Here is a 27,753-nt window from a genome sequence, read left to right as displayed (position 1 = left end):
TTGAGAAACAAGTGACATGCTTATGGTGATTATCTTAATTGTAACTGCTGGACTAATATATAAACTAAGAATGTAAATCTTTTAGTTTGATTCTTCTTATCCTTGAAGGAAAATTAGCTTATGGTATAACACGTAAAAAAAAAATCACTGTTTATAAAATTTTTAAGAGAAATAGAACCCGTAATTGATGATTACATTATTACAGAATTTGGCAATACCTAAAAATAGTGAGATTTTCTCCTCTCATTATTAAACATTATTATAGAAAAATGTTTTTAATTATGTAAATATTTTATTTCTCAGGCCGGGTGAGAGCAAAACTTTCAGCACCACTTGCTGGCATGGGAAATGCCAAGGCAGATTCTAGAGGAAGAAGTCGAACAAAAATGGTGTCTCAATCACAGCGTATGTATTGCTTATCAGCCCTCCTATATTTGTCACTATGTTAGGATAAGTGTGTTGCTTTTGTATTACTGTATTAGACGATTGACCAGTGGATAAAGACAAAGCTAATTTAAAAAAAGACAAGCCACATACTGAGTTCTTGTTCTGTACTTTAGGTTCATCATCACCTGACAAAAATGAAGGTATTTTTTTCAATGTTTTGGATCAGTTGTTGTGCATGTTTTGGAATTTTTTGAGTGGGTGTTGTCTTGTCTTTGGTGTTTTATTAGGGCTGCATCATTGATATCTGCCACTTAGAAAGAAAAACTTCATTTGCCGTACAAACTTTTGCATGGAGATATTTTAAATAGCACAAATCCTTAGCATTAAGGTGTTCACATTCTACTCAGAAACTTGCTAATGTAGAAAATTATGCTTTTTAGAGACGAAATAATTGCCATATATTAGCATCAAAATCTGGTTATATCTTAGGTAACATTATTCAAGGACAGATACATGATATCTTATTTTCCCAAAAATCTGTTAGATTATCTATTTTTGATTACCATTTTTGGCAGGTATATACTAATTTATAGTGAGGAAACATAATTTGAAATGACCGATTCTGTTTCATTCATGTTAAATTTAAGATTTACATTTTTGCTCTTTCACTGGAAGCTGAGTTTGTCATAAGCATGATTATTAAAAAGTACAATTTTGAGGTCTAGCTAAAATTAATCATTTATTTCTATGTTTCAGAATAGTAAACATATTTATGGCATTTTTAAAAAGTATTTATTTATGAATGAGAGATGGGGTCTTACTCTGTTGCCTAGGCTGGAATAGAGCAGTGTGATAATAGCTCATTGCAGCCTCCAACTCCTGGGCTCAAGCAATCCTCCCACCTCAGCCTCTTGAGTGGCTGGTGCCACAGGCTTGCGCCACCATGCCTGGCTAATTTTTTGTTTGTTTTAAGAGATGGGGTCTTGCTGTGTTGCCCAAACTGATCTTGTTCTTCTGGCCTCACGCGATCCTCCCACCTCGGCCTCCCAGAGTGCTGGGATTACAGGTGTGAGCCACCATTCCTGGCCTCATTTATGGCATTATTAATTTAAAATCATTTGTTCCTCTTCCTTCTTTACCAAGAGATTTTCATTAGTGCTTACCTCTGAAAACAGGACAGTTTTCTAGGGAAGTAATTGTAGGAGTTATTCATGTGCTTCACTATTTGTTTTTCTTTTTTGAGACAGGATCTCACTCTTGTCACCCAGGCTATAGTGCAGTGGCACAATCACTGCCCACTGCAAGCCAGGAACTCCTGGGCTCAAGGGATCCTCCTACCTCAGCCTCTCAAGCAGCTGGGACTAGAGGTGCATGCCACCACTCCCGGCTAATTTTTTTTTATAGAGGTGGGTTCCCACTGTGTTGCCCAGGCTGGTCTCAAACTCCTGGGCTCAAGCCATACTCCTGCCTCTGCCTGCCAAAATGCTGGGATTATAGGTATGAGCCACTGCACCCAGCCTACTTGGCTATTTTTGAAAGAAATAAATTTAACTCTCTTCTGCCATTGTTTAGGTGATTTATTAGGATATGGATGTCCTATTTGTTTGTTTTTAACCTGATTCCTGAATTTTGAAATCAGGAAAGAGAATGGGGCATTGAGGGGCAGGATAGTGATTACGCAAGTCTTACCCACCAGATCCTTCTCTTTTTTCAAAGTCAGAAAATCCAGGCAGAATAATGATTGGAACACCAAGAAGAGTCCTAAAAAATAAGCAGAAGTAAATTGGTTTGCAACTTGAGGGTTATTTATGAATGGGAAAACTTTTATCTCAACTAAATCAGTAGATCATATCATATTCTTCCCTGATCTTGTATATTTTTAGAGTAACTTAATCTTTAGCAGTATATCATAGTAGTTAGAAGACGTGTGCTTCCATATGTGCTGCCCAGACCAGTATTAGCATCATCTGGGAGCTAGTTAGAAATATACAATCTCATATGCCATTACAGATCTACTGAATCCAATCTTTAACAAGATCATCAAGTGATTTATATCACAGTTAAGTCTGAGAAGTACATACTGGTTTAGATCATAGATACTGGAGTCTGCCCAGGTTTGAATACTGGCTCTTTGAGGTTATTTGAAGTTACTGCACTTCTATAATTTCATCTGTAAAACGAAGAGGAGAATAGCATCTACATAGGATTGTTGTGAGGATTAAATGATGTAGCATATTTAATAGACATAAAATATTGCTTAGCCCTGAATAAGCACTATATATGTTGGCTAATAAAATTGTCATTATTTTTTAATTTTTTAAAATTTAAAAAAATTTTAAATACTGCAGATGATCCTTATTATTTTTAATCAAATGTCAACTGAATTTTAGACTGCTTTTGTGTACTTCTGTACCTTGTTATTCTTACTGCCTTCAGTAAACAGAGAAATAAACAATGAAGTTAGGAAAATTAAAGCATAAAGATAACCAACCAGGAATTTCCATGTCCATTGTCTAAGGATAAAAATTAATTGTGAGATATTAGTTCTTTTCTGAAACAATACTGAGGCTGATCTTAGGGCAAAGACTCAAAGGGCTTTTTTTAAAAAATACTTAAGAGACCTCCTTTTCAGTTACATTGTAAGTAAGGATCACTTCACTGGAAAATAGAATAATTTTTTGCATTTGGCTTTTCACTTTGAAACCCATTCCATAATCCTCCACATCTTCTCCTAAATTGTGAAAACACAATAATTGACTTTCTTAGACCAAATAGGACTTTAAGATTAGAAGACTTTCCCGCTGTAAAATCATTTGGGTTTTATATTGGAGGGACTTTTGTTTGTTTGCTTGCTTATTTATTTGAATGACTATATGTTCCATTCCGAATTCTTTTGTAAAAAAGGTATTATGTAATTTGTATGCAAGTTTCTTTACAATATATTTGCACAGAAATATTACTGTGATCATCATCCTTACTTTGTCATAAAGTAATTCATTAGGGCTTGCATGGTCTTACCATATCTTTGTATCACTACTTAGAAAAAAAAAGTCTCTCAGATCAAAGCAGGTGTGTTCTGATGGCTAACCAAAATAAATAAATAAATGGAGACTCAATGGAGAGAGCACTAGATCTATATTTATGACAAAATTGTGTCCCTTTTTCTGTTGGTAGTGGCTGGTTGTATACAAATGATTGTACAGCCCGTCAGAAACTTTGTCTCCTCTCCTACCATCTTTTGTTTTTTTTTGGTGCATCTTAAGAAAGATGACATTTGTAGCTTTTTCATGTAATTTTTCTTCAGCTGTACAATATTGTAGTTGTTCCTTATGAGTAGTTTTAAATTAAATGTTTAATGAAAACATTTAATGATTTTGATTTTCGACTGTCAGTAGTAGAAAAGCTGAAGAATTTACATTTACTGTTGCAGTCTCATTTCATCTGCTTTGTACATGAGTGTCTGATTTCAGTTGATTAGCTTTAAAAACAACTAAATGTACTGCTTTTGTTAAAGACATCTGTGCTTTTGGGATTTTTTAAAGTTTGCTTTTTTTGCCTTAGGGTTTTTTAATTTTCTGAGAACTGACTAAAGCTTTCTTATTTCCATCTGCCATCCATTTAAAAACTGCTCCTTCCCTCTTCATGGATTATAATCCTTACCCTAATTCTGCCTTTACACTTGTTCAGGATCACAATCTGCTAATACCATTGGTGGTAAGAATCTATAGACTTTATATGTGCATCTATTGTTTGATCACCTATTTTCATTATGAAGAATGGGTTCTATTCAGCAGAAATTCTTAACATCATAGTCTATCATTTGTAGTCATACTGGGGCAGAAATTGCCAATTGTGATTTTTCTTTGGCCTTTGTCTTATTACCAAAATTTTGATTTTTTTTTAAATGACACAAGTTAATACTGTGGATATAAACATTCAAAAGAAACAGGAGCTTTTGTCATGCTTTGAAATGCTATAAAAACTATAAAATGGTAGTTTGAAAACTTTAGGTAGCACAAGAGAAAATAGGTGTTCGATGTCAAGTTTTGCAAATATGGGTATTTTCTGGTAGCATGCTATTCCTTGGATACATCATGACACTTTTCAACAACTCTGGTTTTCCCAAAAGAAATAATTAGCGTTGGTGGCTCTTTACTGGGGAAGGAGCCTTGGTATTTTTTTCCAAGTATGAATAATTCCAAAGTGGGTCATAGGTACTAGAATTATCACACTCTTGGTGGGAATCAGGAGTATTGCAGAGGAGAGGGTTAATGATTAAAGCAAAATGAACACTGACAATTTTATTTCCTAGGATAGGGCAGGACTGAATTTAAATTTGTAGAGTGCGCTTGCATAATTTTAATAAATTCAGTAAATCTAGAGTAGAAAGAGAAGTTACTCTGTTTCTGAACTACAAGTTTCCTATCTGCTGAATAGACCCACATTTCAAGAAATTCTGCAGTCTCTCCTACCAACACTTCCACCCCCCAAATTTATATTGGTTTTAATAGAATACCATATTGTATGTGCTCAGTTCATTATTTATACTTTTTATATTGTTGCGAGTTTTCCCATAAAACATTCCATTGGCCTATCTTGCATTGTGAGTTGTGGCATGTTGGGTGTTTGGATGTTTTTGGTGTGTATGTTCAGTTTAGACACTGCATGGAGAAAACAGGTTCCTTATATGAGTATCCTTAAGGTTATAACTGAAAGAAACTGGATTTAAAGATTCTTTGCTTGAAACATCATGAAACATTCAAATGAGCTATTTTAAAATACACTTGAATAATTGCCTTACAATAATTTAGAATTCCTTCTATACAGACAGTAAATTGTTAATTTCATTGGAAACACTTCTTTGTTTTACAATATTGTTATCACTAATAGGAAATAAGTTTCATTTTGTATGCTGGTAAAGTTTAAGAATTAAGCATTAATATAAATTGTATTCAGCAAGACCATTCCAAGAAAACTGTAGTAAGAATCACAGATCGGCCGGGTGCGGTGGCTCACGCCTGTAATCCCAGCACTTTGGGAGGCCGAGGCAGGCGGATCATGAGGTCAGGAGATCGAGACCATCTGGCTAACACGATGAAACCCTGTCTCTACTAAAAATACAAAAAATTAGCCGGGCGTGGTGGCGGGTGCCTGTAGTCCCAGCTACACAGGAGGCTGAGGCAGGAGAATGGCGTGAACCTGGGTGGCAGAGCGTGCAGTGAGCCAAGATCACACCACTGCACTCCAGCCTGGGCGACAGAGCAAGACTCCGACTCAAAAAAAAAAGAAAGAAAAAAGGAATCACAGATCGCCAGCCCATGGACCATGTCTAGTCTGTCTCCATTTATGTATTATTTGGCCTATAGAACATGATAAAAATCTGGAAATATCAAAGCTTTCATTTTCGAAAAATCCCAAGACCTATCCACTATTACCTCAAGACAAAGGTGGCTAGAACTAAAAAGTCACCTCTCACTTTAGGAAAGGGCAGGCACTCCCCCTCTTGATCAGTCATCTTACTACTCCCTGCTTTACACAGTGCCCCTCTCTTTTTTGACATCCTGTGCTTGTCCCATTGGCATTTGAGTCTCTGTGGAAATGAAGCCTGATTGGGTAAGACTGTATAACATATAATCATACAGCCCTCTTACTGGGTAGAAGTAGTGCCCACGAAGGGAAAAGGTTGCTTTCATGAAGATTTATTTAATTGCAACTTTAATTTTTCTGTTACTTTTCTGAATCTACATTTAGATTATATCTTGGAGTTCTTATCTAGTACTTTTTCTATTCAACGTAGACATAAAGTGCTTTGATTGACAGGGAGCTTATCTCCTTAAAATTTAACCCTTGCATTTCTAGTTTAAAAACATGTTTTTAAAACTTTTTTTAAACCCATGCACAGTCTCTGAAAAGATTTTACTAACTCTACCTGTGTTCCTGACCACATGTCCACCTTCCAAAACTGAAAATTACTCATTTGAAAAGAGGCCAGGCGTGGTGGCTCAGGCCTGTAATCCCAGCACTTTGGTAGGCCGAGGCAGGCAGATCACGAGGTCAGGAGTTCGAGACCAGCCTAGCCAACATGGTGAAATCCTGTCTCTACTAAAAATACAAAAATTAACCAGGCGCGATGGCAGGAGCCTATAATCCCACCTACTCAGGAATCTGAGGCAGGAGAATCACTTGAACCCGGGAGGCGGTAGTTGCAGTGAGCCAAGATCGCGCCACTGCACTCCAGCCTGGGTGACAGAGCAAGACTCCGTCTCGGGGGGGAAAAAAAGAAAAGAAAGAAAAGGATCTGATTCATTTGATGTTTTCCCCTTACTCCCCTTCTACCCTTAGGACTTCTATAACCCAGAATGTCACTACCCAAGAGCGCTTTGCTATTTGAAGACAAATAGCAAAAAACAAGTTTCTTTTTCAGCTGGCCCAATTTTGTCAGCATTTAAAATTTAATTTTGTTAAGTTTAAAAATACGTCTAATAGTAAGACAGATAGCTTTGCTGTACCATTCAGAGAAATCTCAGCAGGCAAACTATTTTAAAATGAAACAGATTATCATTATTATATACTTAACAAAAAATAGTGATAGAATTACTGGGTTTTTTTTAATACAGTCATGCTCTGCATAACCACATTTAATCAGTGACCGACCACATATGTGACAGTAGTCCCGTAAAATTATAATACTGGGAAGGAGATGAGGAACAAAAGACTGCGTATTGGGTACAGTGTACATTGTTCGGGTGACAGGTGCACCAGAATCTCAGAAATCACCACTAGAGAAGTTATTCATGTCACCAAACACCACCTCTACCCCAAAAACCGTTGGAAATAAAGCTTTAAAAAATTATAATACTATATTTTTACTGTACCTTTTCTGTGTTTAGGTATTTTTAGATACACAAATATTTACCATTGTGTTACAGTTGCCTACAGTATTGTTAATGGCATACTGTATAGGATTCGTAGCCTAGGAGCAATAAGTTATATACCATATAGATCTGTAGTAGGCTATACCATCTAGGTTTGTATAAGTACACTCTATGATGTTCACACAATGATAAAATCACCCAACAACACGTTTCTCAGAATGTATCCCATTGTTAAGTGACATATGACTGTATATAGCTTATTCACATAGAACATGATAGCCATATGAAATGGATTGTCAGATAAGTGATTTCTTTGGAAATCTTGTATACCATTTGTGTTCTAAAAATTATAATAATGTTGTCCTTATTAAACATAGTGTCTTATACCTCCAAAACTGAAAGTATATTTTAGATGATTTACCATTTAGTGCTCATATATGTAGTATACCTTTTTTTTTTCCAGGTTATAATTATATTTAAATCTTCCTCGGTCTATTTCCTTTGAGCATAGAACCTGCCATACTGTCACAGTTTTCTCTGTATTATCAATATTTCTTGAATTTTTATCCTTTCAGCAAATTCTCTTGGCATTTACATGTTAACATTTGTATATGTGTTTGGTGTTCAGCTGGTAGCCGGTCTGGGTCTCCAGGAAGAGTTCTGACCACAACAGCCCTGTCCACTGTGAGCTCTGGTGTTCAAAGAGTCCTGGTCAATTCAGCCTCAGCACAAAAAAGAAGCAAGATACCACGGAGCCAGGGCTGTAGCAGAGAGGCTAGTCCATCTAGGCTTTCAGTGGGTAAGATTTTTTTTTTTTTTATGTGAGACATGTAACCCTTTTTTTTTTCCTCAGGCTTTGGCAGCATTGAAGACTTTGGAATACAATTAGGACTTACAAATTAGAAGAAAATAACTTAAAAATTCAACAATTGAAGAATAGTTTATGAGTTGAATTAGGTATCTTAAATGTGTAATTCAGGGCCTGGCACAGTGGCTCATGCCTGTAATCCCAGCACTTTGGGAGGCTGAGGGGGGTGGATCACTTGAGGTCAGGAGTTTGAGACCAGCCTGGCCAATACCCCCGTCTCTACTAAAAATACAAAAATTAGCCAGGCATGGTGGTGCATGCCTGTAATCCCAGCTACTCGGGTGGCTGAGGCAGGAGAATCTTTTGAACCTGGGGTGGAGGCTGCAGTGAGCCAAGACCACACTGCACTCCAGCCTGGGCAACAGAGACTCTGTCTCAAAAAAAAAAAAAAAAACCAAAACAAAACAAACAAACCCTATAATTCATAGGAGCTTTGAAAAATATAACTAGTACTTTAAAGGAAAAGGTTATTGTGGAATTTTATAACATATTTATCACATATACACATATATACACAGTTTCTTGTGTGTTTGACATTCGTGTTATAGTTCAGCCCTATTCAAATACTAGTAAACTTTAATATTTTCTCTGTGTATTGATTAGGATACTTTCAATTTCAGATAATAGTAATGATAGATGAAGCCAGCTTAAACATTAAAAATGGATTTATTAGTTAAGTTTGAAGATTGTACGGCCTTCAGGATTGACTAATTAACATTGCTATGATGAACCCAAAATCTGTCTATTTTCCCTTTCTCTCACTCTCTCTTCCTTCTTTTCTGCTTTATCAACCATGTTGCTGACTTTGTCCTTAGGATAGCTGCTACTTGATCCGTCATTTCCAGAGCAGAAAGCCCCTAATTATTCCAGTTTATTTTTAATAATTTTTTTTATTGTTTTAAGTCTTTTGCAGATTACCTATGTAACTTTAAAAAATATTCTCATATTTAAAGAAAATACTCATATTTCTATTTCTTGTTTCGTCAACCTCAATCAGTATCTCAACTTCCATACTTTTTCCTTCACCTTCCACTCTTAGAGTTATCAATTTTTACATTATTAAAGTTTACACATACATTTTCTTCTGTATCCACAAGCAAGTCTTATGTACTTGTTCCATAAGTTGGCTTTAAAAGATGAAAAGCTGTAAATAACATATACTGTGTTATGAGTAAATGAATGTTGTTTGCAGCCAAGACACATAGTGTACTGTGAACCCATTTCTTCCCAAAGGTACAGTGAGTTCCCTAGGGACCACTTGAAGGAGAGTGTTCCTGTTATAAGGAGATGAATTCTCTTTCCTTACATTCCTACCAGTTATTTACTTATGTCGTTATAACTTATACCAGTTATTTACTTATTATGCCACGTTTTCATTTGCTGTGTATATAGAAAGTGACTAAGAATAGTGTGCACTTCTCATATCCTTTAGTATTGCTTTCCCTTCAGTATTGCTGAAAGGAAATATGCAGTTCCTTATTTTTTCCAGACTTTCTTTTCAGTTCTCTCTGGATTAGTTGCGTCTAGGCCTCTTGCTCAGCTATCTTCTTGAGATTCCTATTTGCTGCTTTCCTGGTTTGAATCACTCCCTCCTGGATCCTCTTTCTCTTCCTTTGCTCTTTTGCTTTGCTCGTACACATTCACAAATAAATTCCTTAGAAATAGTGTGTAGGAGTCAAGCTTTTTGAAACCTTACTTGTCTGAGAATGTCTTTATTGAGTAGATGGCACCGATTTCGTTTAGGCCTACAGACTGAATTACTGTTCCTAGCGCTTTTCATTTATTCTGTGCCTGGTATTTGGCCCATGAGCCTCTGAAGTTTTCATCTAACTAATTCACTTCTTTTTGTTTTCCAGACATTATTTTAAATTCTCTACTCCTCCTTTAGTCAGTCTTCACCCCTGTTTATTGTTTCTTTCGTTCCATATTTGTGGGTTTTTCATTTGTGAGGAGGTGAGAAAAAGAATGGGAATGGAAAGCATTGGCTTATTTTTTCCTCTTTTGTTTTTGTTTGTTTTAGAGACAGGATCTCACTCTGTTACCCAGTCTGGAGTGCAGTGAATGATCATAGTTCACTGCGGCCTCGACCTCCTGGGCTCAAGCAATCCTCCTGCCTCATCTTCTTAAGTAGCTAGGACTACAGGCATGTGCCACCATCCCCAGCTAATTTTTTTTTTTTTTTGTAGTGAGACAAGGTCTCACTATGTTGCCCAGACTGATCTCGATCTCCCAGCCTCAGGCAGTTCTCCCCCCTCACCTACCCATGTTGCTGGAATTAAAGGAATGAGCCACTGCACCTGGCATTTTTTCCTCTTTATCTTGAACTAAGAATTTAAGAATGGGTATTTTACTTTAGATTAATATTTGATAAGTATAGGGTTTTTCTCTCTATTAAAAGCAAGATTTTAACCTAAGATACCAAAAGTGTTAGAAGCCTCTATAGTTCAGTGAACAAAGAGAAAAATTGAGTTTTACTGTATTGTACAGTATGTTAAATATTTTTATTTGCAGCATTTTTAGTTTGGTAAAATATTATTTGCCCTTCTAATTTCATACAAACTAGAGGACCATATTTAAGAATTTAACTGTATTCCTGGTAATGCTTCAGCAAGAGTAATTTCTTTTCAGCCTTAGAAAAATTTAAGTTACTGATCAGTCTTTAAGAAAGAAAAAAACAAAATTTTTTAAAATGCAAACTCTGTTCTGTTTTCTCCCTTACTGTGTGTGCTGCTGTTGCTTCACACCAGCCCGAAGCAGTCGTATTCCTCGACCAAGTGTGAGTCAAGGATGCAGCCGGGAAGCTAGTCGGGAGAGCAGCAGAGACACAAGTCCGGTTCGCTCTTTTCAGCCCCTCGGTACGTATTCGGGCAGGTGTTATGTGCATTGCTTATCCATGGTGTTATCACTATCTGTTAACTTCAGCATACCTGGGATTTAGCTTTCTTTGTCGACAGATCTTTCTCTCTACCCCTTTTCTGTCATTTTGAGGAAAGGAAATTACACGTTTGGGAAATTCCTTTGACTTGATTTACATGTCTGAAATGAATATGTTAGTCATTGTATTAACAGATTGCCTTCATAATCAAGTAAATGTCACACAGGTTTAAACTTCAGAATATTGAAGTCTAGATCTTTCTTAACAAGTAAACCTGCAAATTTAAAGATATTTAAATATTTAATCTCAAGTGAAATGCGGACTAGTTTGATAAAATACTTTTGTCTTTTTCAGCGGAAATGTTAACATTTCAGCTTAGATCATTTAACTTAGGTTACTAAAAAGAATGCCACAAAATAACATCTGAACTACTTATTAATGGTAGGGATTAACATTTTTATAATATTTTACAGTTTAACAGTCATTTCCTATGAGCTAATGCTCTTGTCACTGCGGTAAAACTTGTTTGTCCCCAACTGTATTGTAACCTTGATTGTAATACTATATTTACCTCAATTATAAAAATATTAAATGATTTTTTAAACATTCAGTATTAGGATAACTGGAGAGGTACAGTTTTGTATGTACATTGAGAATCTTTAGAATTTCTGTGTGATCCTTCAGCATTTTAACTAGTACTTTGTTTAAATGCACAAGCCTGTAGCCATTTCAGATTTTTTTTCTTTTTTTTCTTTTTTTTCTTTTTTTTTTTGAGACGGAGTCTCGCTCTGTCACCCAGGCTGGAGTGCAGTGGCACGATCTCGGCTCACTTCAAGCTCCGCCTCCTGGGTTCACACCATTCTCCTGCCTCAGCCTCCCGAGTAGCTGGGACTACAGGCGCCTGCCATCACGCCCGGCTAATTTTTTTGTATTTTCAGTAGAGACGGTGTTTCACCGTGTTAGCCAGGATGATCTCGATCTCCTGACCTCATGATCCGACCGCCTCGGCCCCCCAAAGTGCTGGGTTTACAGGCGTGAGCCACCGCACCTGGCCAGATTTTTTTTCTTTAACACAGTGTAGTTTACTGTAATACTTAGAAGGTTGCTCTTTGGACTTTGGAATGCTCAGGGAGAACCTAGTTCTACTTATCCAGTGGAATTCTTATTTCCTCAGATACATATGGTAGTATAGAATTTCTTTCATTGTTGTTGTTGTTGTTGTTTTGAGGTGGAGTCTCACTCTGTTGCCCAGGCTGGAGTGCAGTGGCACGATCTTGGCTCACTGCAACCTCCACCTCCCAGGTTCAATCGATTCTCCTGCCTCAGCCTCCTGAGTAGCTGGGATTACAGGCACCCACCACCACACCCAGCTAATTTTTCTATTTTTAGTAGAGACGGGGTTTAATGATACTGGACCAAGCTGGTCTCGAACTCCTGACCTCAGGTGATCCACCTACCTCGGCCTCCTAAAGTGTTAGGATTACAGGTGTGATCCACCGCACCTGGCCAAGAATTTCTAGTGGTTAATTTCTCATTCTCTGGGCCATTTGGCTCAAATATACTAGGCTTTTTTGTACTGACCTAGAAAACCCCATTAAAGCTAGAATCACAGGAGTATGCCCAACCCTTGTTTGTGTTCCAGCCCCAGGTGCCAGAGAGTTTCCCTCTTTCTTTTCCCTCTGTGGGGAGGTGCCAAAGTAAAAAGAACTGTTCCACATCACTAAGGCTCTGTGTGGCAGGTACTTTGTCAGAGATATTTTTAGTTCATATGCAATAGAGTTAGTCTGCAGAATGTCTGTATGTGTGCATGTGCATGCGCATACACATATACGTGGTGCATCCTCATGGATATACATTTAAAGAAATGAAATAAATCCTACATGTGTATAAAATAATCATGCCACTTTCAGGAGTGGAGGGAAGTGGAGTTGGGTGTGTGGTGGTTTAAGAATGTATATCATAGGGTCAGGTGGCCTGGGTTCATTCCCCAGCTATGTAACCTTTCTATGCCTGAGTTTCCTCATCTATAAAACAAGGATAATAATAGTGTGTACTTCTTAGGATTGTTTTGGAGACTCATAAATGAGAAATACGTGAAAAACTCCCTCAAGGCAGTGCTTGACACATAATGAGCACTCAATTATCATGGTCATCATGGTCATCATCACTGCTACCACCACTGCTGCTGCTATTACCACTCTACCTCTTCCCCCTGAAACTCTAATCACTTACCCTAGAAACAGTTAAATTACACTTCAGTGGGAAGGATCTCAGATTTCTTAATGGCACCTGCATTTATATAATGTTGATATTGCACATTACTAGAAAACATATCAAGAAGAAACCAAAATGTGTTTCTGTACTTTGTAAACCTGTACAATAGTTAGAGATTAGAGGACCTTTATAATCTACTACTAATTACTGTGAAAGTAAACATTGTTTAATATACCAGTTCTTAAATATTTTGTCTAGTCATTAATATTCTAGTTCATCTCAAAGCTTCCATTTGACAATTTAAAATTACTTAAATTTTAATATTAAAGGAAACAGTTTTCCTGATTCTCATGAAAGTTCCTATTTGCACTGAAGATGACTAAACCTTTTAGTCATAGTTTTAGAAGAATTGGCTTTTTTATAGCCATTTTATTTACATATGGGTACTGCATAGCAAAGGCAGCAGATTAGCCCTGTTTGTTTTGCAGGGATGAAAGGTAGCATTCCCAGAGATTAAGTTGTTCTTGCTATTCCCATTCTCTGCTACATTTGCCTACATTCTTTGGTCCTTTCTATTATTTGTTTCTTTGGTGGAATCCCCTTGTTGCTTATGGCTGGATATTGTTATTCAGCAGATGAATCACAAGTTTAGCCTGAGGGCCCTAAAGCATCAGAAATAAATTAGAGCCGAGCAAAGTTTAACTTCTCTGGAACTTGCACCTTTAGTTTCCATGTATTTCTGGAACCAAGATATTTTAAAGGCTTACTTTATTTCAGACACCTATTATCTTCAAGTCACAGATAACTATTGATTCTGTAAAGTGTTTCAAAGATTTTTGTCCACTAGACATTTTTAAATTTGTTCAACTCCTCCTCATCATTTTAGAAATTATTTCTGTTAGGTAAAATTAAAACTAACAATGTATTTTAGTTTATTTTTCTAATGACACCAGTCACCTTTCGGGGCTAACTAAACATTTTCTGCAGCATTCTCTTAGTTTACATCCTCCTTTCTTTCAGTCTTCCTGTTTATTAAGGCTGTCCTGTAGCAAACAAAAGAGTGACTCATGTTAAAAGTATTTTAACTGCTCTAATATATCTGAGGAAGAATAACTTTCTAAATTAAAGTAATATATTTTATTAAATATTAAAATGCATTTTTTGGCTATTCATTTCTGTATGTAAGAGAAAAGTTAACTTTATGGTGTTATGGAAAATATGCTAAATTTAGATTTTAGAGCAATATATAGGGAGATATGTCACAAATTTCTACATTTTGGTTAAATTATTAGTATTTTTTTATATTCAAATGTGCCTTGATATTTAAATAATATACTGAATGCAGAATTTATGTTATGTGAACCATTATGGAAAATGTTAATGTTAACAAAATGAGGTGTATTGACTTTTCAACAATGTAAATTAAAGATGGTACATCTACTGTTTAAGGGCAGAGGAATTAAAAGAGTATAGATACTGAAATGTATCACTTACTAGTAGTGTGGCTATAATCAAATTAATTAATCTCTCTCTAGGCTTTAGCTTCCTCATCTTAGTTTGTTCAGGCTACTGTAACAAAATAACATAGATTATGTACTTTTAAATGACAGAAGTTTATTCGGCATGGTTTGGGAGACTAGGAAGTCTAAGATTAAAGAACCAGCAAATTTGGTGTCTGATGAGGACCCATTCCTTTGTTCACAGATGATGCCTTCTCATTGTGTTTTCAAATGTTAGAAGGAGCTAGCTAGCTTTCTGGGGTCTCTTTTGTAAAGGCACTAATCCCAGTCATTAGGGCAAATTGGCTCCTACAGGCCCCACCTATCTCCTAATACCATCACCTTGAGGATTAAGATTTCTACATATGAATGAAGCAGGTGTTGTAGAAGGTCAGTCAGTTAGACCATAGCACCATCTGTAAAACTGAATAGTAATTTACTGCCTCATTGGATGTCAGAATTAAAGGAGATAAGATTTTATTAGTTACTAGTTACCATAGTGGTTTTTTTTTTACACTATAATGTTCGTTTTTTTGTTTCATGCTTGTACCTTCAACATTTCCTTCCATTTGAATACTTCTTTTGTCTCCTGTAGGCCTGTCTGTCCACTTAGGTGTAAGATGTGTTTTTGTGTCAGGAATGATGGTGCAATGCTAATGTTCCATTGCCCTGTTTGGCAATACTCTGATCATTAACTATAAAGAATAACACCAGTGTTAACTAACTCTCCTTGCCTGACAGTAGTGCTGCCACTATTCCTTGTTTCTGTGGTAATAGATGAGGTTTGTATGGTCCTGTTATTCCAGCCTCCAGACACCATTCCAGATCAACTGGTGCCCTCTACGCCCCCGAAGTGTATGGGGCCTCAGGTGAAGGATGAGTACATTTTCACTATCATCTGGCATTCATCTCAGATTTTATCCTTTTCAGTTTCCATTAAATAATATTCATGTTTTAAAATTGATTTTTTATTATTTAAATTTAATTTGTTGGAGAATAAACTTTTTTTTTTCTTTTCTCCCAAGTAACGTTTTCCCCTTTAGCAACTATATTGAGCATTTTTCTCACTGGTATATGGACATTTTTTTGTATAACCTGTTGTGTCATTTTTAAATATAGAATTGTTTTTATGTTCTCATCTTTGTATATATGTTTAAAAAAAAAAAACCAAAATGGTGGATGAAGTGTTTTAATTGTAAATGATGGTATAGAAAGCAGCTGAGGGGGGGAATTCATCTCTGGTTTGTCTCTGTATGCCTCAGAATGTCGGGCACATAGTAGACACTTAACAGTTATCAAATGGATGTCTCTTAGTTGTAGAATAAAACCAACTTATCTTGAAGGACAGGAGATAATAATTAGAGCTTATTTTCCTTGTAAATTTCTAGTGTGCCTTCATGGATCTCCCTAACCACTATTGGTTGAGGATTGATCTTTGTCCTGGGTTACTCTTGTGATTCAGCCATATGGATGATATTTGCCTGAACTGATAGAGCTGGATTACAGGGCTATAGACTTGCAAGCCCTTAGTCTGCCAGCCATGCTTCCTTCTACCTTGTGGTTGTAAATAAATAGCGACCGTTCTTTATTTTTCACACATTGTCAGTAATTTTAATTGTCTTTACCCTTTTATTTTGCCAAAAACTAAATGTGCCCAGAAAATACAATATTGCTTTTAAAATGCTTTGCCCCATTGGTTTTTTTTCCTTCCCCTGTAAAGGTCTTAAAGTTTCCCAACCTGACCCTGTTATATTTATGACTCCTTCAAATCTATTTTCCTTCTTTTGATGAATTAGGTCCAGGTTATGGGATCAGCCAATCAAGTCGACTGTCGTCTTCTGTTAGTGCCATGCGAGTCCTGAACACAGGTTCTGATGTGGAGGAGGCGGTGGCAGATGCCTTGGTACTCTTCTCCATTTTCTTATCATTATAAATGTTCCAATTATGAAACTGTTGAATGAGTAAGCCAGTCTATCCATGTGGGAAAGGGGTTGGGGAAAAATCAGTGATTAAATCTAAAGATAAAATGTGGGCAGTGTAAAAAGCAGAATATAATTAATTCTTGATCCTTATTAATCAGAATTTTATACCAGGGCCAGTATTACTGATGGGCTATCAGAAATATAAATATAGATGTCTTTAATATGGTAATGTGTTTTATACACTATAGTATACTTAAGATAAGGGAAATAAACTATATAAATATGTACACTTAAAATCATGTAATTTCAACTCTAGCTTAAACTTTGGTATTTAGGGATTATTTTACTTTGGGGCTGGATTTTGTGTAGTATTTTATCTGTGTTTTTTGAACTAAAAGAAAGCACAACCTCAAGGCAAATTATAATTAAGATATATTATATCTTATAGTTAGATATAATTCTTTATGTCTGACACATTAAACAGTGAGATTTAAAAACATATTCTACAGATCCATGATAGCTTGTCAGAAGATTGCAATACATATATCATTGTTGTTTTTGTCACTTAAAATTATGTAAGAAGTAGCATTTTTAAAAATGTATGTAATTGGCTTTGGCTAATTTCCTAAGTCAATTCAGTATCACTTCCTCTTTCAGATTATGATATTAATCCTATGTTTGAGAAACATTTACTCAGCTTCTTACCCAGAACTTGTAAGAGGCCTCATCTTTGTTTTGAAATTAAAAAAAAATATGCTTCCTAAAATCGTAGATCCCATCTTAACTAGTGTTGATACAATACAGTGTTTGCCTCATAGATTTGAAAAGGCAAGTTTTTAAAAATATTCATTGGTAATAGCTATAATTTATTGAATATCACACGTGTAGTTCTGCGCTAACCATTTCGCTGTGCTGAATTTTTCCCGTTACTTCGGCCACTTGATTATTTTTTATAAATTAATATAATTAAGTAGGGACTTTGTTCTCTTCAACATGGGATATATTGATCACATCTTGTTCTGATGATATTAAATTAATGAGATGTTTTTGATTTGCTATTCCTCATCCCTGTATCTCAAATCATGTTTTCTGGGTTTTTTTAATTGGATAATTTACCAGTTAAATTCTGCTTACATAAATGTTATGAATTGATTGGGTTTTTCTTGAACTATTACTTAGAACACTGAGATGGTGTGTTTGAATTATATGAGGAATGTTTAACTACCAAGGCTAAAGTTTGACTCCCAGTAATCTGATTCTGAATACTTCCATTATTTGCAGAGCACAGAAGTTCCACTTACAACTACCAATTTTTAGGAAAAAACTTTCCAGCTAGTAAGCCTAATTTGTGCTGGAGAAAATCATAGAAATACACTTAACTTTGGAAATGACAAAAGGATCCAAATAGGAAGAACATTTAGGTTTCTTTGAGAAAACTGGTTATGGGAATATTTTTTGTAGCATCACTATTTCTCTTTGAACTAAAGAATATTGACAAGATTAAAGACACAGCCTGCTAATAAGCAGTTCTTTGTACCTATGTGTGAAAAAAACGTAATGTTTCTGATCATAGGCATTGTTAATGCCTATTTCACTGTGCTGATTAGCAAAATGTTCTTCATTATTTTCAATTTTTCTCTTTAAAAATTTACTGCTCTCAGCTCTTAGGAGACATACGGACTAAGGTATAGACATTGCTATTTTCTGACATCTTATGATACCATAAATTTTTTTTCTTTCATCAATTTAACAAATGATGGTCTTCTATTAAAAATTAAAGTAGAAGTAAAATCCTTAGACATACATAAATATGGTTATCGAGAGAGATACTGCTTGAATAATGTCCTCTGGAGGTGCTCATTCTTTCAGCTTGACTACTTCATACAAATGAAATGAGGTCATTCACACTGAATTATTGTGTTTAATCTGTTTTATAGACATCTTCACCACTCATCAGCCAAAATTCAAGTATCAGATAGCATAAAGATTTGTTTTCAGCTCTTTTAAGGAAATCTTAAATAAACTATTCTTTCTCATTTCACTTGAAATATGCAAGGTATAACTGGTATTTACATATATTAAATAAGATTTAGATGTAAAGAAATCAAAGGAATCTGAATATGCTTTCTTATATTTATTGAATTAAACAATATAGATACATTGAGAAAAGCATAGAGGGCTCTCAAGGAGTTCGCCTCCTTAAAATAATAGTAGACTAAATAGTTTTTCATCATTCTTTGTATTTTATTTCTCTAGGAGACATGAGGGTTGGGTACAAGGGAAGGAATAGTGGCAAGAGAAGTGGTAATGGAGGTAAAAGGAGAATAAAGAAAAGATAGACAGAAAAAAATGGAACTTTATACATGGAAAATGTTTTTCTGATCCATTATACTCTTTCTTTAAAAAGGTAATATTTTCTTCTTACCAACTCAAATTTCTAGTATAGTTTCTGTTCATTTACATTCTAGTAGTTCTTGGTTTTTCGTGCAAAGGGGAAAGGAAAAACCCACATTTTTTAGCGCTTCCCACTTTACATATCTGAACTTCCATATAGTCTTACTCTGCTTCTACCACTTCCCATAGTTAAGGATTATTTTACCTTCTACTAACTTCTAAAACTTGTTTTCTGAAGAAAAACTAAATACTGACATTCTGTTATTACAATGATTAGGAGCATGCTTTGCACTGATTTTAAAACAAAAATCAATCCTTTTGTGGTCAGTAGAAATTATGAAATACCAATATATTCTTTTGGCTACTGCTAATGAGATTCTTGATGTATAACAGAAAAAACCAGCTCGAAGAAGATATGAATCATATGGAATGCATTCAGATGATGACGCCAACAGCGATGCATCTAGTGCTTGTTCAGAACGCTCCTATAGTTCTCGAAATGGTAGTATTCCTACATATATGAGGCAGACGGAAGATGTGGCAGAAGTCCTCAATAGATGTGCTAGTTCCAATTGGTCAGAAAGGAAAGAAGGCCTCCTAGGTCTGCAGAACTTATTAAAAAATCAGAGAACACTAAGGTGAGATGCGTTGTCTTAAAATGATTTTACTATCAGGTTAGCGCTTTTTGATTTTACTTTGTTTCTGTAACACTTTAGAGATACTGGTGTAGAAACAGACTTGTCCTGAATTCATATGGTTGCTTCAAAGTGTTTTTCCAAAGCTTCAGTCTTTTAGGACCATCTATACTTTCATTACTAAAAAAAAAAAAAAAAAAAAAAAATTTGTTCTATTAAGCAAAACATTTTGAAAGGAAACTTTTTATTCACACATAGAAATTAAATTTAAAATGTTATTAATTTTAATATTTAATAATAAAAAGTACATAGTGATAAAACTGACTGGTTTATTAAAATTTGTTTCTGCTAAGTTTTTCAATGAGAAGAAGAATGTTTATGCTTATTTGGAAATGAAGATATATTCTTAGTGTGCATGTAATATGTGAATTTTAGTGTAATACAAAGTTGAGTTGGACTGAATTTCTTTAAGAACAGATATTTGTTAATATTTTGGGTTTGGGGTTTTGTTTCCTTTACTAATGGTATTAGCTTGTTTTTTCCCCCTACTTGCCTTATTGTCCTTGTCTGTGTGATGTTTTAAACCTATAGTTGACCCCTTTGAGAATCTAGCTTCAGATATTTCATAGGTTTAAGCATGGTGGAATGTGCAGGGTTACTTCCTGACTTGATACCTGTGAAATAAGAGTTTGTTGTACTTACTTCCTGTGTATTTATTTTAGGAAGTATTAGAACTATATAATTTAAAATAAATGTTTCTGTATTACCTAAATATATTTTCATGTGTTCATATCACACGTCATGAATCACTGCAATCCACCATCATAATATTGTTCCCAGCCCATCAAGATTAAGTTAATATTAGATTCAGCGTGCCATTGTAAATGGCAAGGGAGTAGGCATAGTTTAGAATGATTTTAGCCCGTAAGTATAGCAACATTTAAGAAAATGTCTTAACACCTAAAAGGATAGGATTCATGTGTTGGTCATTTTAAATGGCAAGGGAGTAAGCATAGTTTAGAATGATTTTATCCCATCAGTAGCAACATTTAAGAAAACGTCTTAACACTTAAAAGGATAAAATTCATGTATTGGGAATGCCATATGTAAAATTTCTCCTGTCACACTCCATTAATGAAGGATAATTGTATTTTTCTTCTTAACTTTTAACCTTTAAGATAGTGTGGGTTACAACAGAATAATTGTTGTATTTGGTAACTTTGTATTTAGCCCTGACTGGTACATCCCACAAATTTCTCAATTTTTAGGGCTGATTTTTTCTATTGATTCCGTTGTTGTTTCTGTTTTTAAAGAGATGAGATCTCGCTTTGTCACCCAGGATGGAGTGCAGTGGCACAATCATTGTTCACTGCTGCCTTAAATTCCTGGGCTCAAACAACCCTCCCACGTAGCTGGTACTACAGGCGTGCACCACCACACCCAGCTGATTTGTTTTTTTTTTTTTTTTTTGAGACAGAGTCTAACCCTGTCGCCCAGGCTGGCATACAGTGGCACAATCTCAGCTCAGTGCAACCTCTGCCCCCCGGGTTCAAGCAATTTTCCTGCCTCAGCCTCCCGAGTAGCTGGGATTATAGACATGTGCCACCATGCCCAGCGCAGCTACTTTTTTGTATTTTTAGTAGAGACAGGGTTTCACCATGTTGGCCAGGCTGGTCTCAAACTCCTGACCTCCAGTGATCTGCCCACCTCGACCTTCCAAAGTGCTGGGATTACAGACATGAACCACCGTGCCCGACCATTGCAGCTGTTTTGTTAAAAATTTATAGAGACAGGGTCTTGCCATCTTGCCCAGGCTGATCTTGAACTCCTGGGCTCAAGCGAGCCTCTCACCTCAGCCTCCCAAAATGCTAGGATTATAGGCGTGAGCCACCATGCCCAACCTAACCTTTTTTTTTTTTTTAAAGAAAATTATATGTAAAGTTACTTTTACATGACTTCTTGCTACAGCAAGATATTAATTAACCGCTGTATTATCTTGGCAGTCGAGTTGAACTGAAAAGATTATGTGAAATTTTCACAAGAATGTTTGCTGACCCTCATGGCAAGGTATGTTTTAGTATTTAAGATTATTTATTTCTATAGGGTATCATTTGTATATTGTCAAAGCAGAAAAACTGTAGGCCATTTTTATTTTATTGTCCCAAAATGGCAGTAATATTTTCAAGCATAATTAAAATTGTTTGGTATCATATGTAATTTAGAAATTAATCTCTGGTAACTGTTTGAGCTTCTCCAATGATAGATGGTCTAAGACTGAAATAAAGGGGATACAGTTACAACTCAAGTAATTTAGTCAAGTTGGTGTATTTTGTGTTACTAAGACTGTTTTAGTGTTTGTAAAAGACATAATTGGGGTAAGTTGAAAAGGTTTTTAACATTTTATTTTGTTTTCGTCTGTGATTAATTACAGCATTGATGTAAATATGTTTCAATTTTGAAATAATAATTTTGTAGAAAAGAATTGTCATTAACACAAAGGCACAAAATGTGGTTCCAGCCATAGTTTGGTAGTAATATGAGACATTTCTTACATTGAAGTAGTCCATAAAAATTTTCAGAACTTTGTTCATTTTTAATGTTGATTAAAATATATTTATTTAAGTACTTATATGTAATCTGCATGTGTACTGTGAAATTTTGGTTTACCTTGATGCATAGTACTGTTATAAAACTGTGGTCACATATTCTGTTTCCAGCAATATGTTTGATAATGGTGAAATCTTCCCTTAGGATGCCAAATGTCTACAGGAGACTTTCTAACCTAAGTGAGCGGGAGATGTGGCAAGGAAATAAGAAAAATATTAATGAATTTCACTTTACTGTTTCTTTTTATTGTCTTCACTTTATTGTTGCACATCTCATTTCCTCCTCATTTTTTTCTATTTTTAGTATTTTCATTACTTACAACACTACTTAAAGATAATGAAATCCCACATTGTACATAAACTAAAATCCAGCTAAAGATTTAAATCCAGTGGGGGATATACTTAATTATTTAAATAAATTGCTTATACTTTAAAACAATATTTTCAAAGATTATTCTATCAGAAGTTATATTTATTTGAGGGTAAAATATCCCATTAAAAGACAAAGAAGAAAATACATTTGGTAAGCAGTTTACTAAAATCTTTTAAAGTTTGTAACTTATAATTGAACATGTAGATAACTATACCATTCTAGATGGATATTGCTATCACTGATTACAGCTGTAAGTCTTACTTTAATGTAAAAATTTCTATAAATCCTGAACAGATTAACTGTTGATATTTTTAGTTGGCAATATAAGCAAAGGACAAGACAGTTATTTGGGTTAATTTGTTTTATTAAACATTTAAATTAATAGTCTGTTCAACTTTGAAATATATAGTTATTAAGCATCTTCAATAATTCCTGCTACTGGAAGATATAAGACCAAAGCTAGATTATTTCTTGAAGTCACAGTTTTTGACTTTTTGTTAAGTCAATAATGCAGTTTGGTTGGATGCCATGATGTATAGTGATAAAGACAAACTTTTTAAAAAAAGACCAAATAGGAAAGCTGAGTTTAACACTGGTATAGGAACTTAACTGAGCACAAATGTTTGGCCTCTCTTAATACAGGTGGAGAACCAGCTACTATTTTCCCTAGGATTGCATCAGATTTCTCTTCTTAGGGCTTTATAGCAACATAAAATTCTTATCTACCCATCTTGTTTGTTTGATTTTGGTTTTTGTTTTTTAGTCAGTTCTGTGAAGACAAATGTAATGGGAAGATTTTCTTATTTTTGTGTGGCCATTGATTGTCCATCAGAGACTCTGTCAATAATGTAATTCATTAAGGATAAACTAGACATGTCACCATCCTGTGCCGAGTTAAAAATGTTTGAGTTTTTGCATTGTATTCTGATATTTTTTAAATAGCTGCACCCCTCCCTTTTTAATGTATTTTTAGACCAACAGTTCCATCTTCAGAATCAAGCAACTTTTTTTGATATCTTCTTTCTGAATGCAATTTTGTTCTATATCAGACTCAGCAACTATTTTCTGTAAATAATGTGGCTTTGCAGACCATAAGGGTCTCTATCCCAGCTACTCAATTATGCCATTATAGCATGAAGGCACCCTTAACAGGCAATGAACAAACAAATGTGTGTGTTGGGTTGCAATAAAACTTTATTTATGAACATTAAAATGTGAGGGGGGGTGTGTGTGTGTAATTTTTTTTTTTTTTTTTTTTTTTTTTGAGACAAGATCTCTTTCTGTCACCCAGGCTGGAGTGCAGTGGCATGATCTTGGCTCACTGCAACTTCCTCCTCCCGGGTTCAAGCGATTCTCATGCCTCAGCCTTCCAAGTAGCTGGGATTACAGTCATGTGCCACCACACTCTGCTCATTTTTCGTATTTTTAGTAGAGACGGGGTCTCACCATGTTGGCCAAGCTGGTCTTGAACTCCTGGCCTCAAGTGATCTGTCCATTGTGTCCCCCCAAAGTGCTGTGATGACAAGCGTGAGCCACCATGCCTGACCATGTGGTTATATAATTTTCATGTATCACTAAATAGCCTTTTGATTGCTTTTAAAGTCATTTTTTAAAGTGTAAGAATTAGAAATAGCTTGCAGGCCATAGTTTGCTGACCCCTGTCATATATGATCAACTCTTTGTCGTTGACACTAAAATAGAAACATATGTTCAGGAACCTATACCCTTGGAAGATGAAATTATTTGATGTCTGTAATTTGATAAATGAACTTTTTTTCCTTCATATACCCATATAGAAATAAATAATTAACCACAATATCTGTAAGACAATAATTTAGACCATAAATCAGCAAATGTATAATTTAAAGCCTTTTAGTATTTTTTATAAGTGAAGCAGTACAACACATATTGTACTGCAAAATGGTAGGCTTTGTTTGGACATTATCTTGACGGCAGTGAACAGTCACTGAGTAGACAAGACGTACCTTTTGGAAGGATTACTTAAGCAGTGTGAGGGAAAATTTAAAATAACAGGTATGGATAGTGGAGCTAGATTGCTTGGGTTCAAATTCTACCTCCAATTTTTTAGCAGTATGTACTTTAATTATTAATTATTAATCTGTAAAACAGTTAATAGTAATATCCACCTCATGTAAACCCTTAGAACATACCAAGTACCATATATACGTTTTTTAAAAATCAAATTTTTTAAATTAAGGGGTTTGCAGCAGATTTTTATTTTGACTGCTCTGGACCCATTTTTTCCCCCTCAAATGCAAGCAGTATCAGTTGCCAAAAGCCATCCCATATATTTCTGGCACTTGACTCTGGAAAGAACTGCCTTCACTGTGGTGCATGCTTTGAATTGGCATTTTATGGTATTTGTAACACTACCTCTTGAATCATACTCTTGAGTCTTGGACAGCTACGGTAGGAATTCAATCTGTGGCTACTAAAATGAGGCACAGTTGAGTCTCCTGACGAGCATTCTAGGCAGCTCAGCTGCCTGCAGTCTTTAGATCAGGAGACCATAACACACATCTTACCTAGGGAAAATAAAAAGTAGTAGTATAGTTACTTTTATTACTTCCAAGCAATAGTTATTGTTTCAAGCCTTCACAGAAATATTTTAACTTGTGAAAGTATTGCTTCTGAGAGGAGGAAAAAAAAGAGAAAAGAAAGGAAAAAATTCTATGGACTATGCTTTGGAACCAAATGTTGGCCCCATTCAGAAGTGGGAGTATGTGTCTATTATTCTTGGATTATTTTCAGATGTTTAACCTCAAGGATTGATAGGGTCTGGAAAAAAAAGAGTTTTTGTCTTTAGTTTTCTTAATTTTCCTGGCAAAGAGGTGCAAGAGAAACAAAATCATATGTTCTTCTCCCATACTATTCATTTAAGTCTTGTTTTAAAAACTATTTTGAGTTTATCATAAAACTTTGAAAAACATTTGTCACTTTTATTTTCTGAGTGTTTTTCTTCCATACAGGAACTTTGCATTGATGGCGACTAATTTGTGTGTTTTTCTTTTTTTTCTTTTTTTCTTTTTGCATGCTGTCCCCTGTGTTGGAACTCTCAATAGAGAGTAAGTTGGTTCAATATTTGTTGGAAACCTAACTTTACTGCATGACTGTGAAATTAACCCTTTTTCTCTATTTTCTCTCCCAAAGAGTTCATGCAGTGTTGGAACCTTTGCAATCCACGAAATGCTATTTGCAGTTATGCAAACTATCATTCTGTTTGGAGATATGCTTTTTAATCTACTAATTAATCTAATTTGATTATGTTCTTCTGTTCTATTTGATGACTGGCACACCTAAGATATAAGGGAGTTAAAGAAAAGTCTGCCTCAATTGTAATAGCTCGAATATTTTAATTCTTTTCCAATAAATTATATTTATGAGATATGTGGGATAATAAATTGATTCTATTGAAGATTGCTTCCATTGAATTATTTTAAAATGATTCTGAAGTTTCACAATTTTTAAAAAAACATTTAACCCCTGCCTTCCCACAAATGACATTTTATTAATGTCATTCCATAAAAGCAAACAGAATAGATTATGGGATAGTAATTCTCATCTTTGTCTTCTGAAAGAAAATGTGAATCACTAGTTTTATATTAGCATAGCCACTTTCCACTTTGTTCTTTAATCATAGATTAGGAAATGGGGGCATATTAACATCTGACAAGAACCCTTTGTGTTAGGGCAATCAAGTAAGACGTTTTATATATAACTTTCAATAAATTTTGGATATGGATAATGAATGAAGATAGATATGTATGCATGTATATGTAAGTACAGTTGACCCTTGAACATGAGGAGGTTAGAGAGGGACACAGACGCCTGTGCAATAGAAAAATCTGTATATAATTTTTAACTCCCCAAAACATAACTACTAATAGCCTAGTGTTGACCAGAAACCTTACCAATAACATAGTCAATTAACATATATTTTATTTATTATATATATTATATACTGTATTTTTTTTTCTTTTTTTTGAGACAGAGTCTCGCTCTTTCACCCAGGCTGGAGTGCAATGGCTCAATCTCAGCTCACCACAATCTCTGCCTCCTGGGTTCAAGCAGTTCTCCTGCCTCAGCCTCCTGAGTAGCTGGAATTACAGGCATGTGCCACCACGCCCAGCTAAATTTGTATTTTTAGTAGAGACGGGGTTTCTCAATGTTAGTCACGCTGGTCTCGAACTCCCGACCTCAGGTGATCCACACACCTCGGCCTCCCAAAGTTCTGGGTTACAGGCATGAGCCACCACGCCCAGCCTATATACTGTATTATTATAATAAAGTAAACTAGAGAAAATAAAATGTTATTAGCCAGGTGTGATGGCTCACGCCTGTAATCTCAGCACTTTGGGAGGCTGAGGTGGGCAGATCGCCTCAGGTCAGGAGTTTGAGACCAGCCAGGCCAACATGGTGAAACCCTATCTCTACTAAAAATACAAAAAAATTAGCCGAGTGTGGTGGCGCTGGCCTGTAATCCTACCTACACAGAAGGCTGAGGCAGGAGAATCACTTGAACCTAGGAGGCAGAGGTTTCAGTGAGCCGAGATCGCACCAGTGCACTCCACCCTGGGTGATAGGTGAGACTCCGTCTCAGAAAGAAAATAAAATGTTATTAAAATTATAAGGAAGAGAAAATATATTTACTTACTAATTGTTAGGTGGAATGGATCACCATAAAGATCTTCATTATTGTCATCTTCACCTTGAGTAGGCTAAGGAGGAAGAGGAGGGGTTGGTGTTGCTATCTCAGGGGTGGCAGAGGTGGAAGAAAATCCACGTGTAAGTGGACCCACACAGTTTAAAAGCATGTAGTTCAAGGGTCAGCTGTGTGTGTGTGTGCATATGATCATTTACTAAGTACCATTGATAGGATATAAGCATTTTTGAAAAATAATAGTACAGGCCAGGCACATGGCTCACGTCTGTAATCCTAGCACTTTGGGAGAATGAGGTGAGAGGATTGCTTAAGGCCAGGAGTTCGAGACTAACCTGGACAACAAAGGTAGACCCCATCTCTACAAAACTAAAAAAATTAACTGGACATGATGGTGCATGCCTGTAGCCCTACCTACTCAGGA

At 35.5% G+C, this 27,753-nt stretch overlaps 1 protein-coding gene across 50 annotated transcripts in view; it reads left to right on the top strand.

The window, feature by feature from the left end:
• CLASP2 (cytoplasmic linker associated protein 2) overlaps nt 1-27,753 on the top strand; it is a 221,943-nt gene that overhangs the window by 125,227 nt on the left and 68,963 nt on the right. For 8 of the 50 annotated variants that reach the window (XM_063602234.1, XM_055109611.2, XM_055109607.2 and 5 more), the window contains 10 exons: nt 304-405; nt 561-587; nt 4,075-4,101; nt 7,891-8,061; nt 10,878-10,985; nt 15,525-15,587; nt 16,515-16,621; nt 18,302-18,325; nt 19,428-19,672; nt 21,673-21,736. In XM_063602234.1, the coding sequence (XP_063458304.1) occupies nt 304-405; nt 561-587; nt 4,075-4,101; nt 7,891-8,061; nt 10,878-10,985; nt 15,525-15,587; nt 16,515-16,621; nt 18,302-18,325; nt 19,428-19,672; nt 21,673-21,736 (938 nt within the window). The remainder of the gene's footprint in view (nt 1-303; nt 406-560; nt 588-4,074; nt 4,102-7,890; nt 8,062-10,877; nt 10,986-15,524; nt 15,588-16,514; nt 16,622-18,301; nt 18,326-19,427; nt 19,673-21,672; nt 21,737-27,753) is intronic. The other 42 variants (XM_034956061.4, XM_055109613.2, XM_034956060.4 and 39 more) reach the window with 10 other exon arrangements.

This window comes from Pan paniscus, chromosome 2 (assembly GCF_029289425.2).
Source record: "Pan paniscus chromosome 2, NHGRI_mPanPan1-v2.0_pri, whole genome shotgun sequence".
NCBI classification, from domain to species: Eukaryota; Metazoa; Chordata; class Mammalia; order Primates; family Hominidae; genus Pan; species Pan paniscus.
This window is presented reverse-complemented; position numbering and strand designations above follow the sequence as displayed.